The sequence below is a fragment of the Cryptomeria japonica genome, chromosome 10, assembly GCF_030272615.1.
Source record: "Cryptomeria japonica chromosome 10, Sugi_1.0, whole genome shotgun sequence".
NCBI lineage: Eukaryota > Viridiplantae > Streptophyta > Pinopsida > Cupressales > Cupressaceae > Cryptomeria > Cryptomeria japonica.
The window spans coordinates 307,736,090-307,749,341 of NC_081414.1; the positions used below are offsets into that span (position 1 = coordinate 307,736,090).

The 13,252-nt window shown below is 40.4% G+C and overlaps 1 protein-coding gene across 4 annotated transcripts in view; it reads right to left on the reverse strand.

Annotated features, from left to right (window-relative positions):
* The window catches only part of LOC131078953 (uncharacterized), a 247,738-nt gene that overhangs the window by 164,703 nt on the left and 69,783 nt on the right, over positions 1-13,252 (reverse strand). For all 4 annotated transcript variants that reach the window (XR_009113892.2, XR_009359261.1, XM_058016803.2 and 1 more), the window contains exons 3-4: positions 414-565; positions 1-157 (exon numbers count right to left, since the gene is read on the reverse strand). Coding sequence is in view for 2 of the 4 variants with exons in the window: in XM_058016803.2 (XP_057872786.2) it covers positions 1-157; positions 414-565 (309 nt within the window). In the remaining 2 variants the exon portion in view is untranslated. The remainder of the gene's footprint in view (positions 158-413; positions 566-13,252) is intronic.

Genomic DNA, 13,252 nt, shown 5'->3' on the forward strand with positions numbered 1-13,252 from the left:
CTCACTAACAAAATAGGGTGCTCGCCACAGCCCAGACACACCTTGTCCATTTGAACCCGTGAAAAGAGTCTCACAGAGAGCCTCTTCTGCCATTTCTGGATGCAAGAACCCAGCTTCAACCATCCTCCTTAATGTCCTTCCCTGGGGCTTCTTCCCCCTGTGACAATAGCATTTAGAAAAAATTTATATAGGGGATCATAATAGATAGTCAATGGAATATCACCACCACACAATAAGGAAAGGATGAGTATATGCTTATGACAAACCAGGAACAACCCCAGGTTAGTGAACATTTGATATAAGATGATGCATGAAAAAGGGATGGCATATATAAATAATTAACAGAAGAATATAATCCTAGAGGAAACAACTTTAGTTAAGGCATGCACATATGTCTTGAAAAGTTGAAAAACCTGCTAGGGTCCCTGTATGGAGAAAGAAGCTCTGGTGCAGGAATGATGCCAGCTAACATGGCACATTCTCCCAATGTAAGAAGGGAAGGGTGCTTTCCAAAATAAAATGCTGAGGCTCTTTCTATTCCGTACAAACCATGACCCCAATATATCTACAAAATATATATCAGTAACAATTCCATAACATTAGATACCCTTCAAATTTAAACCCGAAGTTTAAAAACATTTTATCGAGTTTAGCCTACAATTAATTAGGCAAGAAAACTGATGCTTGAAAATCCCATAGCATATATAATCTTCAAGAATAGTAAAAGAAGCTTAAGCATATACAGAAGCAAAATGTTAACCAATCTTATCTCATTCCAAACTAAAACTCCATAGCATATATAATCTTCAAGAATAGTAAAAAAGCTTAAGCAAATACAAAAGGAAAATGTTAACCAATCCTATCTCATTCGAAACTTGGGCAATTTATCTTGAACTAGATAATGGACTCAAACCATGTCTAGAAAAAGTATGAAGGAAACTATCACTTAGAACTCTTTCAAAGTGAATTTGTCTTACTACATTTAGGGTTGAGCCACCTCCAAAGTTTTACCTGAGCCTGAACTTCAACCCAGATAAGTGTACCAATTGGAGTAGCCTATTAGGTAAGTGTAAAAGTGAGACCTTTGTTAAGGGATTCTATGCATGTGAACATTCACATATCCAAAAGCACAAAGCTGTTCATCTCCATGCACAACCTTTTCCTTGTGCACATTTATGTTTTTTTATTTGTCAATGAATAGACCACATACTTGTCAAGTTTAAAGACCTTGAACACATAATTAATAAAATAGTATTAAAGAGGTATTGAGTTCAAAAAGAACAATGTATTTAGTAATTAAAAATCACACTAGTTTTGAATTAATATGAATTACGAACATTGATATGAGAATGATTTGAATTTTGAACAACCTATGCACTCATATTTTAGGTCATATCTTATGTTGTAATTATTCATGAATCTCTTCTTCCGACAATGTGGCTTAGGCTACTTAACATAGCATTGTTTTGTGTTTTTGAGAATAAGAGGAGATATTAAGCATGATATCATTTGATTGATCAAAAAATACATAAACCATAGCCTCAAAAGGAAAAAGAAAACGGACCAACAAAGTTGCTTAGTCATCATACCATTTTTCATTTCATAATGTTAGAGCTCCCCAAGACCTTGCCTAGACTGACAAGTCTAGGTCTAAGGCAACCCTGATATGGACCCTTAACTAGTGAACCCATCAAATTCAACACTTGGACTTGTTGTGACCTTTTGACACATCACCCCATTGAGAATGGGGACCCTCCTTGTTTCCTGCTTTCTGGGGTTTTTGTTAGAGCCTTGTGACCTTCGGCACCAATTTTGTAGTTTTGAATGGTCTGAGTTTTGGAAGTCAAAGTCAGTTTGTGCAAGCCATGGTCAAAACAAAGTCTAGACACCGTCAATGTGCCTAGAAAGTCCGAAGGACGAAGATTGCAATTGATTTGGGTCAATTTGGACAACTTTCTATTTTTGGAAAGTTTTTCTTTTTGCTTTTTCCTATTTTTTTAGGAAGTTTCGTTTTTGGCACTTTAAGCACAATCCCCGAAAGGACTTGTTGTGACCTAATCACACATCACCCCATCCCAGATAGGGACCCCCCTAGCTTTTAGGCCCTTTCGGTTGTTTGGTCTTGGTTTTTTTTGTGTTTTGGTAGCGGTCTCGTCAATCTCTCCGCTTTGCAAATGTTCGAGGGTCAGTTAGAGTTGATCTACTTCTCTGTCGAGCGAGTTCTATGAAGTCTAGAGCATGTTTTGTCCCTTTTTAGGGTTTCTGCCTTCTGTCCTAGATTTTAGGGGTTTCTGTTAGGGTTTAGGGGTTTCTGTTAGGGTTTTGGGAAAATTGAACATACAATTGGAATCGGGACCCTTCAAGGAACCTCCCAGTAAAATTTGAGCCCAAACGGAGCGACTTTCTATTTTTAGAAAATCCCTATTTTTTAGGGATTTTTTTGGGTCTCGGAATGTCGTCATTTTGCCAAAAAGCAAACTTACTATTTTTAGTAATTTCTATTTTTAGTAAGTTTCTATTTATACTAAGTCATTCCTACACCCTGTCTAGGGGTCTAACGCTGACACTTTGAAGGTTTCTATTTTTGGAAAGTCAGTACTGGCAGGGTCAGTCAGACAAGGCGACAAGGATCAGACGTTCGTAGACATTTCTAATTCCGAAAAGTCAGACAGCAGGCAGAGAAAGCCAGAAATTGATCAAGTGCTGGAAGCCTATGCCTAAAATGGAAAGCTTAGAAATTCACCAAGGTTCAGGAAGTCATTCCAAAATTGCAAAGCAGAGAAATTTCATGAATCCTTGGCCCATGGGAAAATCCGCCCAAATGTGGACTTGGGCGCCAAAATGGAGGAAGCAGGGATGGATGGACAAATTTCATGAATCCTCAGCCCAGGTGAAAATCCACCCAGCTGTGGACTTGGGCGCAAAAATGGAGAAGGCAAGGATAAGTGGAAAAATTTCATGAATCCTTGGCCCATGAGAAAATCCGCCCAAATGTGGACTTGGGCGCCAAAATGGAGAAGGCAAGGATAAGTGGAAAAAATTTCATGAATCCTTGGCCCATGAGAAAATCCGTCCAAATGTGGACTTGGGCGCCAAAGTGGAGGAGGCAAGGATAAGCAGAAAAATTTCATGAATCCTTGGCCCATGGGAAAATCCGCCCAAATGTGGACTTGGGCGCCAAAATGGAGGAGGCAAGGATGGATGGACAAATCGGCCAAGTGTGATTTGTGCCCAGACATGAGGGAAGGCGCCAAAGTGGCATGCCCAAGGAGAGAAGAACAATTCCATGAATCCTTCCCCCAGTGAAAATTCCACCCAAGGGAGTGATTGGGCACCAAAATGGGCATTCCATGGAAGGTGTAAAAAGTGAAAATTCCAAGGGACAGTGAATTCAACGCCCAGGCTAAAAATTTGGAATTTTGCCTAAGGCATGGAAGCCAAGGGGTCAAGGAGGAATCAAAAAGCAAAATCCCCTCGAGCAAATTTTTGAATTTGCTATTTTTGGACACCGAATCTCGATGGAGTGTGGAAAATTTTATAGATTCGGAATCGGGGTGAAATTCTCCATCCAATGAACCTGACTCCTAAATTTTAGGAGGATCCCTAAAAAATAGGGATGTTGAAAAGAGACATGGAAGTTCCTTCAAAAGCAGGAGACGACAAGTTAGAATGGAATCAAGCAAATCCTGAGAGATTCCTTCGAATTCCCTCCAAAATTGGAAAGAATGAGAATCAACGAGTTGGCGAAGAGAATCTTCCAAGTATGAAGCATGACTTGGAGCATTTAAGGAAAGTTCTAAATTCAAACTCATTCGCATGGGAAGTTGCCTCTGCATGGCGTAGTAATTGAGGAAAGTATGATGCATCATGAATGCAATTGCTAATTTAATGCCTCTTAAGAATTCTATATAAGTTTGGAAAGGCATTTCATTTCTCACGTGCAAGATTCAGGAAAGAAGTGGAGAAGTGAAGAATAATCATACTTAGTCTCTATTTTTATCATTTCCAAGGTGCTTCCAGGATGGCGGAATCAAGCAAGGCAGCTACTGTCTCCAGGCAAGCATTGATCAAGGCGAAAATGAAAAATTTTCTCCCTCATTCTCGATTGAATTCAAGATGGGATGAAATCAGCGATACTAATCTAGGCACATTCAACCTGGCTGCATTCAAGATCCGAATGCACAATCCATCCCCGACAGCTGTCAGAATTGTGAAAAGTGGAATTGTTGCGGCAGCTGGTTTTCCTCCTGCTATTCAATGCCCAGACCTAGTCTTACAATGTGCAACACATTACAATCTGGAGCGAAAAACAATCTCAACGCCAGATGGCAAGCTGCTGGCAACATTGACTCACATTATTCCATGACGTACAGGACCAGCAGTGGAGCTCAAGCAGTATATGAAGCAGGTCCTGCCAGGTGTGCTGCTTTGATTAATAAACAGTGGTTGCTGAAGCCTACAGTGCACGTTTCCAAGATGCCCAAAACTCTCACCATCTTCGAGTTCAAGCAGGAGTATGGTGTTAAGGTAGGTAAGGTTGGGTAGGTAAGATGAGTATTGGTGGTTGTGCTTCCTTCCCTGCTTGTTTCCATCCCTCGTTCTTCGTTTCCTTTGTTCCCTGCTTCCCTCCCCTTCAAGCCCCAAATTAGTGCCGGGAATGAATGGTGAGATTTTGCAATGACTAGAAAATTGAATCTGCAACACACGTTTTTCAAAAATGACTAGAAAATTGAACCTGCAAGTCACACGTCTTTCAAATATTGCCAATTATTGACCAGAAAGGGTTATCAACAGCTATTGTTCCAACTCCAGTTGCAGTCTCAGTTTAATCTCCATCCCTAGCTCCAGCAGCTACTCTACTGCAGTTGAAGGTTAAAGTCTATATGCTATATAAGATCCATTTTGAGATCGATCTACGTGTATTGTAGACCTGATAAAAATGCTATGCAGAGTAATGGGATGCCCACATTCTATGAACTTTGAGGCCTGGATGTTCTTCTACATAGGCGAGATCATGAATTCAAATACGCTGATCGACTGGGCCAGATTGATCAGTCACTACTTGCATGAGCAGTTGAAGAACCAAAAAGAGAAAAGATCCCAGTCCTTTTTTATGAGCTCCTACCTGTTCTATATGCTTGCGCGAAGAGGAGGATTCGATGGGCTGCCGAAAAGAGGAATCATGGGTTGCGGACCAGCTCAGTTAAAAGTACATGAATGTTATCCCCAGTTGCATCTCCACAATGTTAATATAAAACATTGTTGGTGAATGACACCTTCACCATGTACTTGACGCGGCTTATGCAGAAGAAGTTACACGTAAGGATGTCACCGCAAGCAAGTGCCTTGGTCCAGAGGTATGGAGTCGCGTTCTTACAATTCCCTAAATTCACCTACATCAGGACGCAAGGATTCGCCTTCCAGTCATACAAGTTGCCCAGATATCCATCAGACTTGTATTGCTAGAGCTCATGAGGCAATTAAAGGCCTATGATCAGCTACAAAAGAAGAAGAAGAAGCAATCAATTGAATATCCTATTGTTCTGGGTGACTTCATGGAAATATGCCCAGGCTTGGAAGCCGCTGAAAGTGCAGCAGTGGAATTGGCATTCTATCACCTGCCATTTTATACATCCAGGGCCCAATATGATCCTTACAACCAAATTAAGAAGGTTGCTGGCATCAAATTCATACACAAGTTTCACTTGGAGGATTACTAGGCAAGTGTCAAGGATGACCTTGAGGTCCGGAGAAGAATGCATTCCAGATTGCCCCTCGACATCATCAGGATAAGTGAAATGTATCAGGTGCCAGATCAAGTGAAGGAAGATGCAGATTTGATACAACCTAAATTCAAAAAAGTAAAGGATCAACCTATTCAGTCGTTGGATTGGTCAAAGCCCGAGATGGATGATTTGAATATCTTGGCTAGACTAGTGCTGAAATTCACTAAGCACTGGATTGACAGGCAGATAAGAAAGTTGGTGGAAGAAAATGTCCATCTAACATAGCAGCTAATGGGAAGTCTGGATTCCCACAGTGAGGCAACTGAAAGCTCTTCACAGGTTCAGGCAGGAAGGGAAGCCCGGATGGACAAAGGGAACAATGCCCCAAAGAGGCCAAGGACAACAAAGAAGAAAGATATCCAGCACGAAATCCCACAAGAGGTTCAACAGGAAGCCCAAGAAGCCCAACACGATTGAGCGGGACAACCAACACAATTTAGTCAAGAGAAAATTTGCGTACCTTATGCCAAGGAAAGGAACACCCGCCGAAGTGGAGGTTGACAAAGCAATGGAAGATGTTCAAACAAATGAAAACAATGTTTCCACAGTCAAGCAAGAAGAGATGCTCCTTGATGAAGAAGTTCGTTCGTGCATACTCCAAATGGAAGAAATGATAAGCAGCTCGAGGCGGGAAGGAATATGTGATAGTCAGTGGGCCGCTGAGATGGAAGTAGAGTATGAAATGCAGGTTGGGTTGGTGCTTGAACCTCTACTCAAGATCCAAGAAGAATTGTTAATAGAAATTGAGATACGTGAAATGCCGATTGAGGAACAAGTTGCCATGATGGAAGTGAAGAATGAAGAGCAATTCGGGTTGGGGCTCAACTCGTTATCAAATATTCAAAAGGAGTTAGCTGGAGAAATGTCCTCTATTTCCAAGTTCCCATTCAAATCCAGCTCACACCACAGTTTGCTCGCCATTGAATGTGATTCCAATCTGCATATTTCAGATGCAAGTGGGATGATACACCACCAGCTTCGACCTCCTGATGAAGAAGTGGATGATATGCGAGAATTCTTGCCCACGCATGAAAACCACCAGGTTGTCTCTTTCCTTGCTCTTGAATTTGAAAGCTATGAATTTAATTATGGAAATTTAGGAAGAAGAACTTGTTTATGGATTGATCATGGTCCCGATGAGTTGCCACAGTTGTTAATTTTTCCTTAAGTCTTGCTTGAGTTTGAGATTTGTATTGTGAAAGATTACTTTTCTGAGTTTAAAGATGAATTTGCAAGGCTTCGAACCATGACTAATGCCATGTTGCTCCTGCACATCTTGAGAAATCATGTTAGGAGTTGTATATATTTAGGTCTTGTGAGTATTGTCCATTCGAAATTTTTGTTCTTATTAGAGTAGGTGTCCTTTCTATTTGCTTTGTTTGTTTTCCCGTTGGTTTTTGGGGTTTTTGGCTTGTTTTGTCTTGTTTTTCTTTCTTGTTTGTTTCCCCGTTGGTTTTTCAGTTTTGGTTTTCAGCCTTTGTTGCTGGTTTCCCTTGAGCTTGTCCGCTCAAGTGATTTTGCTTAGGTTTAGGGGGTTTGGAGTGGCCTAAATTGTTTGGAGTTCTTGTTTGTGGATGAGGTGATGATGTTGTTTTCCATGCCTAGTCAATTGCTCTAAGTCATTCAGGATCTCATAGGAGAAGTTATGGTTGGTGAAAACTTTACATCTTGCTTCAGCGCCACTAGAATCTCCAAACCCATAGTAGGCTTCATTGCTTACGAGCCAAAGGAATTGACGGAAATGAAAGGGAATATCAAAAGACAGAAAAGAAAAGATGAAAAAATGAAAAAATTATCAAAATATTGGCTTTGGGAATATGCAAATAACTCCACCGGGGCTATGGACGCTCGGCTGGCAGTGGAGCAATATTCGTGGAATTCCAGAGACAACCTCGTCGGAGCTATGGACGTTTGACTGGCAGCGAGGCAATGTCCTGGATGCTTTTGAAGTATAGATACCTATAGCTTGCCATGACTAATTCTAGAAGTCTGGATGGTCTAGTGAGATTGGATTAATGGATATGCACACACATAATCAGATGAACGTGCTTTAATTTGGGTTCTCGCCCTGAAGTGTTTTTCGACACTTTACCTATGGATTGGATTTTATCTTTGAGAACTTGAAATGTTCAGGAACATTTATTCGGGTGGGGGCTAGTTATTGTGACGTTTTCACACATCGCCCCATTGCAAATGGGGACCCCCTACTTTTTAGGCCCTCCTGGTCTTTTGGCTTGCGTTTTGGGGTCTTTTCGTAGCAGTCTCGTCAATCTCTCTACTTTGCAAGTGTTTGGGGGTCATATTGGTCAAGTCTGCCTTCGTTTGAGCAAATTCGGCTAAGTCTAGGGCATGTTTTGTCGTTTTTTAGGGTTTTTGCCTTCTGTCCTAGAAAATCTATTTTTGGCAAGATCTTCACAGGAAAACACTAAAAGTTGAATATCTCTGAAGACGCTGAAGACTAAACGTTCCTGAAGACCATTTCTAAATCCGAGAGAGTCAGAAGGCAGACAATTTGGGTCAAAAAATGGTTAGGTTTGGAACTCCTATTCCAAAAGAGGAAAGCATGCAAAATCATCCAAGTCCAGAAATTCACATCAATCCACCAATGTCATCCTGATCCGAAAATGACCTGAAATTTGACTAAGTCTGGAAATTTGGAAGATCTTCCAAAATCCAGAATTTGCATTAGGATTCCTATGGACCTGAAACCACTCTCAAACATCCTAACAATATATATGAAATATAACTTAAAGTATAAGTGCTTATACTTAAATGTTATATTTCATATCTATATCCTGACGAAGAGCCTGGAAATTGTGAAAAAAAATCCATGTATCCATGGACAAAGCCAAAATGCGCCCAAGGCTGGACTGGGGAGCCAAAACCAAGATGCCATTCACAAGTGGAAAAATCCGTCAGTCCATGGACAAAGCCAAAATGCGCCCAAGGTTGGACTGGGGCACCAAAACCAAGAAGGCATTCACAGGTGGAAAAACCCGTCAGTCCATGGACAAAGTGAAAATGCGCCCAAAGCTGGGCTAGGGCGCCAAAACTAAGAAGGCATTCACAAGTGGGAAAATCCGCCAGTCCATGGACAGAGTGAAAATGCGCCCAAGGCTGGATTGGGGCGCCAAAACCAAGATGCCATTCACAGGTGGAAAAATCCATCAGTCCATGGACAAAGTGAAAATGCGCCCAAGGCTGGACCGGGGCGCCAAAACCAAGATGCCATTCACAAGTGGAAAAATCCCTAAAAATAGGGATGTTGAAAAGGAGACATGGACAATTCACAAAGTAATGGAAATTCCTTCCTTCGAGACATAATTCCAAGAAAGGTGAAAAATTGACTAAGTGTTGGAAATTCCTTCCTTCATGACAGAGTTCCTAAAAAAGGTGAAAATTTGGTTAAGTGTTGGAAATTCCTTCCTTCATGACAGAGTTCCTGAAAAAGGTGAAAATTTGGCTAAGTGTTGGAAATTCCTTCCTTCACGACGGAATTCTTGGAAATGTGAAAATTTGGCTAAGTGTTGGAAATTCCTTCCTTCGGGACAGAATTCCAGGAAAGATGAAAATTTGGCTAAGTATTGGAAATTCCTTCCTTCAGAACAAAATTCCAAGCAAGGAAGAAATACACCCAAGGATGAATTGAACATAAAATTTCTAAGGCAAGGAAGGAATCAGGGATGAACTGAACAAGAAATTTCCCCTCTAGGGAAAAATTTGAAAAATCCATTCTCGGGCATCAAATCACATCCAAATTTCAAAAGTTTTATAGATTTGGATTCGTAGGAGAATTTTCTCTCTCCTGGACCGCGGAACCCTAATTTGAAAATTTTCCTAAAAAATAGGAAATGTGTAGAATTGATGAAAAACCTTCTTCAAGCAAGGAAAGTTGAGGAGACTTCAAGAAAATTCTTCCTGAATCGAATTTTCCCTCTCCAACAATTCCAGATGTGCAGGAGCGGCTATACGACGGCAGAGTCCATTTCCATGGCGAGGATCTATTGAACGCTTGGCAGTATGGTGGCGCATTCATTGCCGGAATATTTGACCAAATGGCAACCTGGTCATTGCATGTTGAATTTATGGTAGATTCCTTTTGCATGCAGCCGCCACATGTGGAAATGATGGAGCATTTATGACATACTGGGGTGATTTTTGCATGGATGAATATTCAACGCATGTTGGGCGAATTTGAAGGAGGTGGTGCATTTAATGTGCAATGGATGCTATTTTGGGTACTTTTGAATTAATTGTATATGGGCATGATGGGTTATTAATTGGAGATTCCCACCTTGTTGCATCTTGAGTGGAGAATCTTTTAGGGAGAACCCTAATTAGGGTTTGCATGTAATCATGGCCTAAGGCCTATATAAAGGGATGACCCCCCTCATTTGTAAGGGAGAGGGAGCTTTGTATGAAATTGTTGTGATAAGTTTTGAGATAATAACAGTGAAACATTGTTCTCTAATGGTGTCCACTTAAGTTATTTTTTTAAAGCTTGCATGGTTTCACCTTCCTCACTTAGAGTAGAAGTAGTATAGTGCTTTGATTTCAATGGAGAATGTAATGGTGTCTAATGAATTTCCATGGTTCATACTTTTTGCATCTTGCTGATTGTAAGTTGCAGTGTAAAGTTAGTCTAAGCCCCCTAAAGTCGTGCTAAGTTCGATTGTGGATAGTCGTTTGGATTGTGCCGTTTTGGGTATTCAAATGTACTTTCTCGATTTGAAAATCCTCTAGCATCACCAAAAGATTGCACCGGTTCTTGCGGAGTTGTAGTTAAACTTGGCGAAGCAGAGCCTAGTTTATTTGGAATTTGTCCACCAGAGCACTATTCATTGTTATCACTGCCCTTAGGAGTAGATTTAGATCCTTCTAAACCCTTTCCCTTTTACTTTTAGTTCATTTTAGTCTGTTTGAAGCAACAGCATCGTAGAATTGCCATATCCAATGATGGAGTTCCAGCCACAGCAGAGAAGTGAAAGAATGATGCAAACGTAAGGCCCCTTGGATTACCAGCAATCACATCAGCCAACTGAGTCACGTCCGTAGCATAAAGGAACCTTGGAGTCGATTGTTTGAACTTTTTGCAATCTTAGCATGCAAGCATGCAATCGTACTTTGATCAAGAGAGGGTGAAGTGACCATTAGGCAACTTTATTCTGTGTTCGACGTAGTCATAAAAAAACACGTCAACAGAAAGACTAGAGGGTAAATGGAAACAAATTTAAAGGGATCTTCTATGTTTCCAATTAAAAAATTTGAACTTCATTATAAATTGCATTTTACTCTCTCATTTATTCACAAAAGAGTTCGAACTATGGAGAGCAAGATGAGAATGTTTTGAAGAGTTTTTGTGCAGGTTTAAGGGTTTCCAACAAGATTTTGAAGGATTAGACACAGTTTTGAAGGAGATTTTGACAGTTTTGAAGAAGATTTTCACAATTTTTCAAGTGCAACCTCTGATTTTCAATCACGAACAGCATTTCTCTCTTCTTTCTCATTCTTTTGAAGGTGAATTTGGTTTCATAGGCAGGATATCAGGTTTCCTAACCTGATTTTTCGAGGTTTTTCAAAAGAAAGAACTAATACATGTCCTATTCTTTCTGAATTTTCTGCCCTATAAATCAGTATCAATGCACACTTTAACAAATTTCTTGGACTTAGTTTATTCTCAATCCTGATTTTGATCAAAATCAGACATGCAAGTACCCAAGTTTGGTCATATTCAAGGGTTTTTCTGAGATTTTCAAGAATATCTAAGTATTAAAAACCCCTTTCAAAAACTAAGTGTTGGAAAAAGTGAAAAATCGAAATACACTTAACTGCTAAACTCCAAATCCCCACTTAGAATACAGATTCTAACTTAATTTTGTTTAATGCTTGCAGATTTGGATGACCTTGGGAATTGGACCATCTCGCAAAGTCCAAATGAAGTTCCAAATTGATAAGGATTCCCCTCCAGAATCAAAGATGAATTCCAAATGGAAGCAAGTGGGAGACACAAACCTCAAGCACATAAACCTTTGAGAATTCAAGAAGAGGATGCACGGTACGGATACCCAGTTACCCACGGCAATTGCATGGAGAATGATCCGAAATGGGATAGTGCAAGCCGTTGGTTTCCTTCGAGTAGTTCAACGTACCGAATTGATCGTAGAATGTTTCAAACATTATAACCCGGATAACAGAGAGATAGTTGCTCCTGATGGCAGAGTGTTGGCGAATATCGGTGAAGTAGAAATCAGAGAGGCTTTCCGCATCCCTAAATACCACAACTTAGTCTAAATGACCAAGGATGAAGCAACCCAACTATACAAAGATAATACGGAGGAATATGAGGCTAATATCAACCATTCGTAGTTGGAGAAGCCTAGAAAAAGTGTTTCAAAGATGCCTAAGACCCTTCTCAAGCCTTATTTCAAAGAAGACTATGAAGAGCTCATAGTCTTGCTAAACAGAGTTATGGGCAGCCAACAAGGTGCTCCTTTCAAGCCATGGATGTACTATTTTATCCATGAGGTAACTGCTAGTGTTAAGATGATAAATTGGGCAAAGATCATAAGTGATAATTTAGATTATCAGTTTTGAGGAACTTGGAGAAGAATAGAACATTTTATATGAGTTCCTAATTGATCTATTCCTTGGCCAGAATATATAGATACAGAGGCCTCGTGAGTAGAGGAGTTGTTGGAAATAAAGAAAACCAATTCGCTGTATACGATTGTTATCCACAACTAGACCTAGAGGAGAAGTTTCACTTGAAAAGGGTCAATGATGCATTCCTTATGCATATCACAAGAACTCTTCAGGGAGGTCTTCATCAGCGATTATCTCAAGAGTCAAAAGATTTGATCAGGAGGTTCGGGCATTGGTATATCCAATACCCTAGGTTTACCTACTTAAGGATCCAAGGATTCTCCAGACCCCCGTACAAATTGCCCATGTTTCCTACAAACAGAATAGTACTACTTGAGGTAGTAAGACAATTGGAAAACTTTATGACAGTGCAAAAAGGAAAGCAAAAGACAGGAGCGTCTTTTCCTCTCAGTATCAGAAAAGGGTTGGAGACCTGTCCATCAACCCAAGCAACTTGCCTCTTATCGTAAGTTTATAGAATTGATAGGGGAATAACCCTCTTAATTAATCAACCTGCTAGAATATGCAATAGACCATATAATTTATAGGGGTAGGGGCCCTCCCTCCCTATATTCCCTCCCTCCCTTAAATAAGTGGAAATAGATATAGGGATGAGATATTTTGGAAGGTCAGATTAATTATCCCAATAGGGACAAGATATGTATAGGGGATGGGGGATGGGGGCACCAGTAGGCCGGGAGGACGAGGGCTCTCAAGAAAATAGAAATGTTCGATCCTCCCTCTCGACTTGGTGGACACATGAAATCTTGAGATTTGTTCGACACCTCGGGTGATTTGTTTTAGATTTTTGGGACACATGAAAT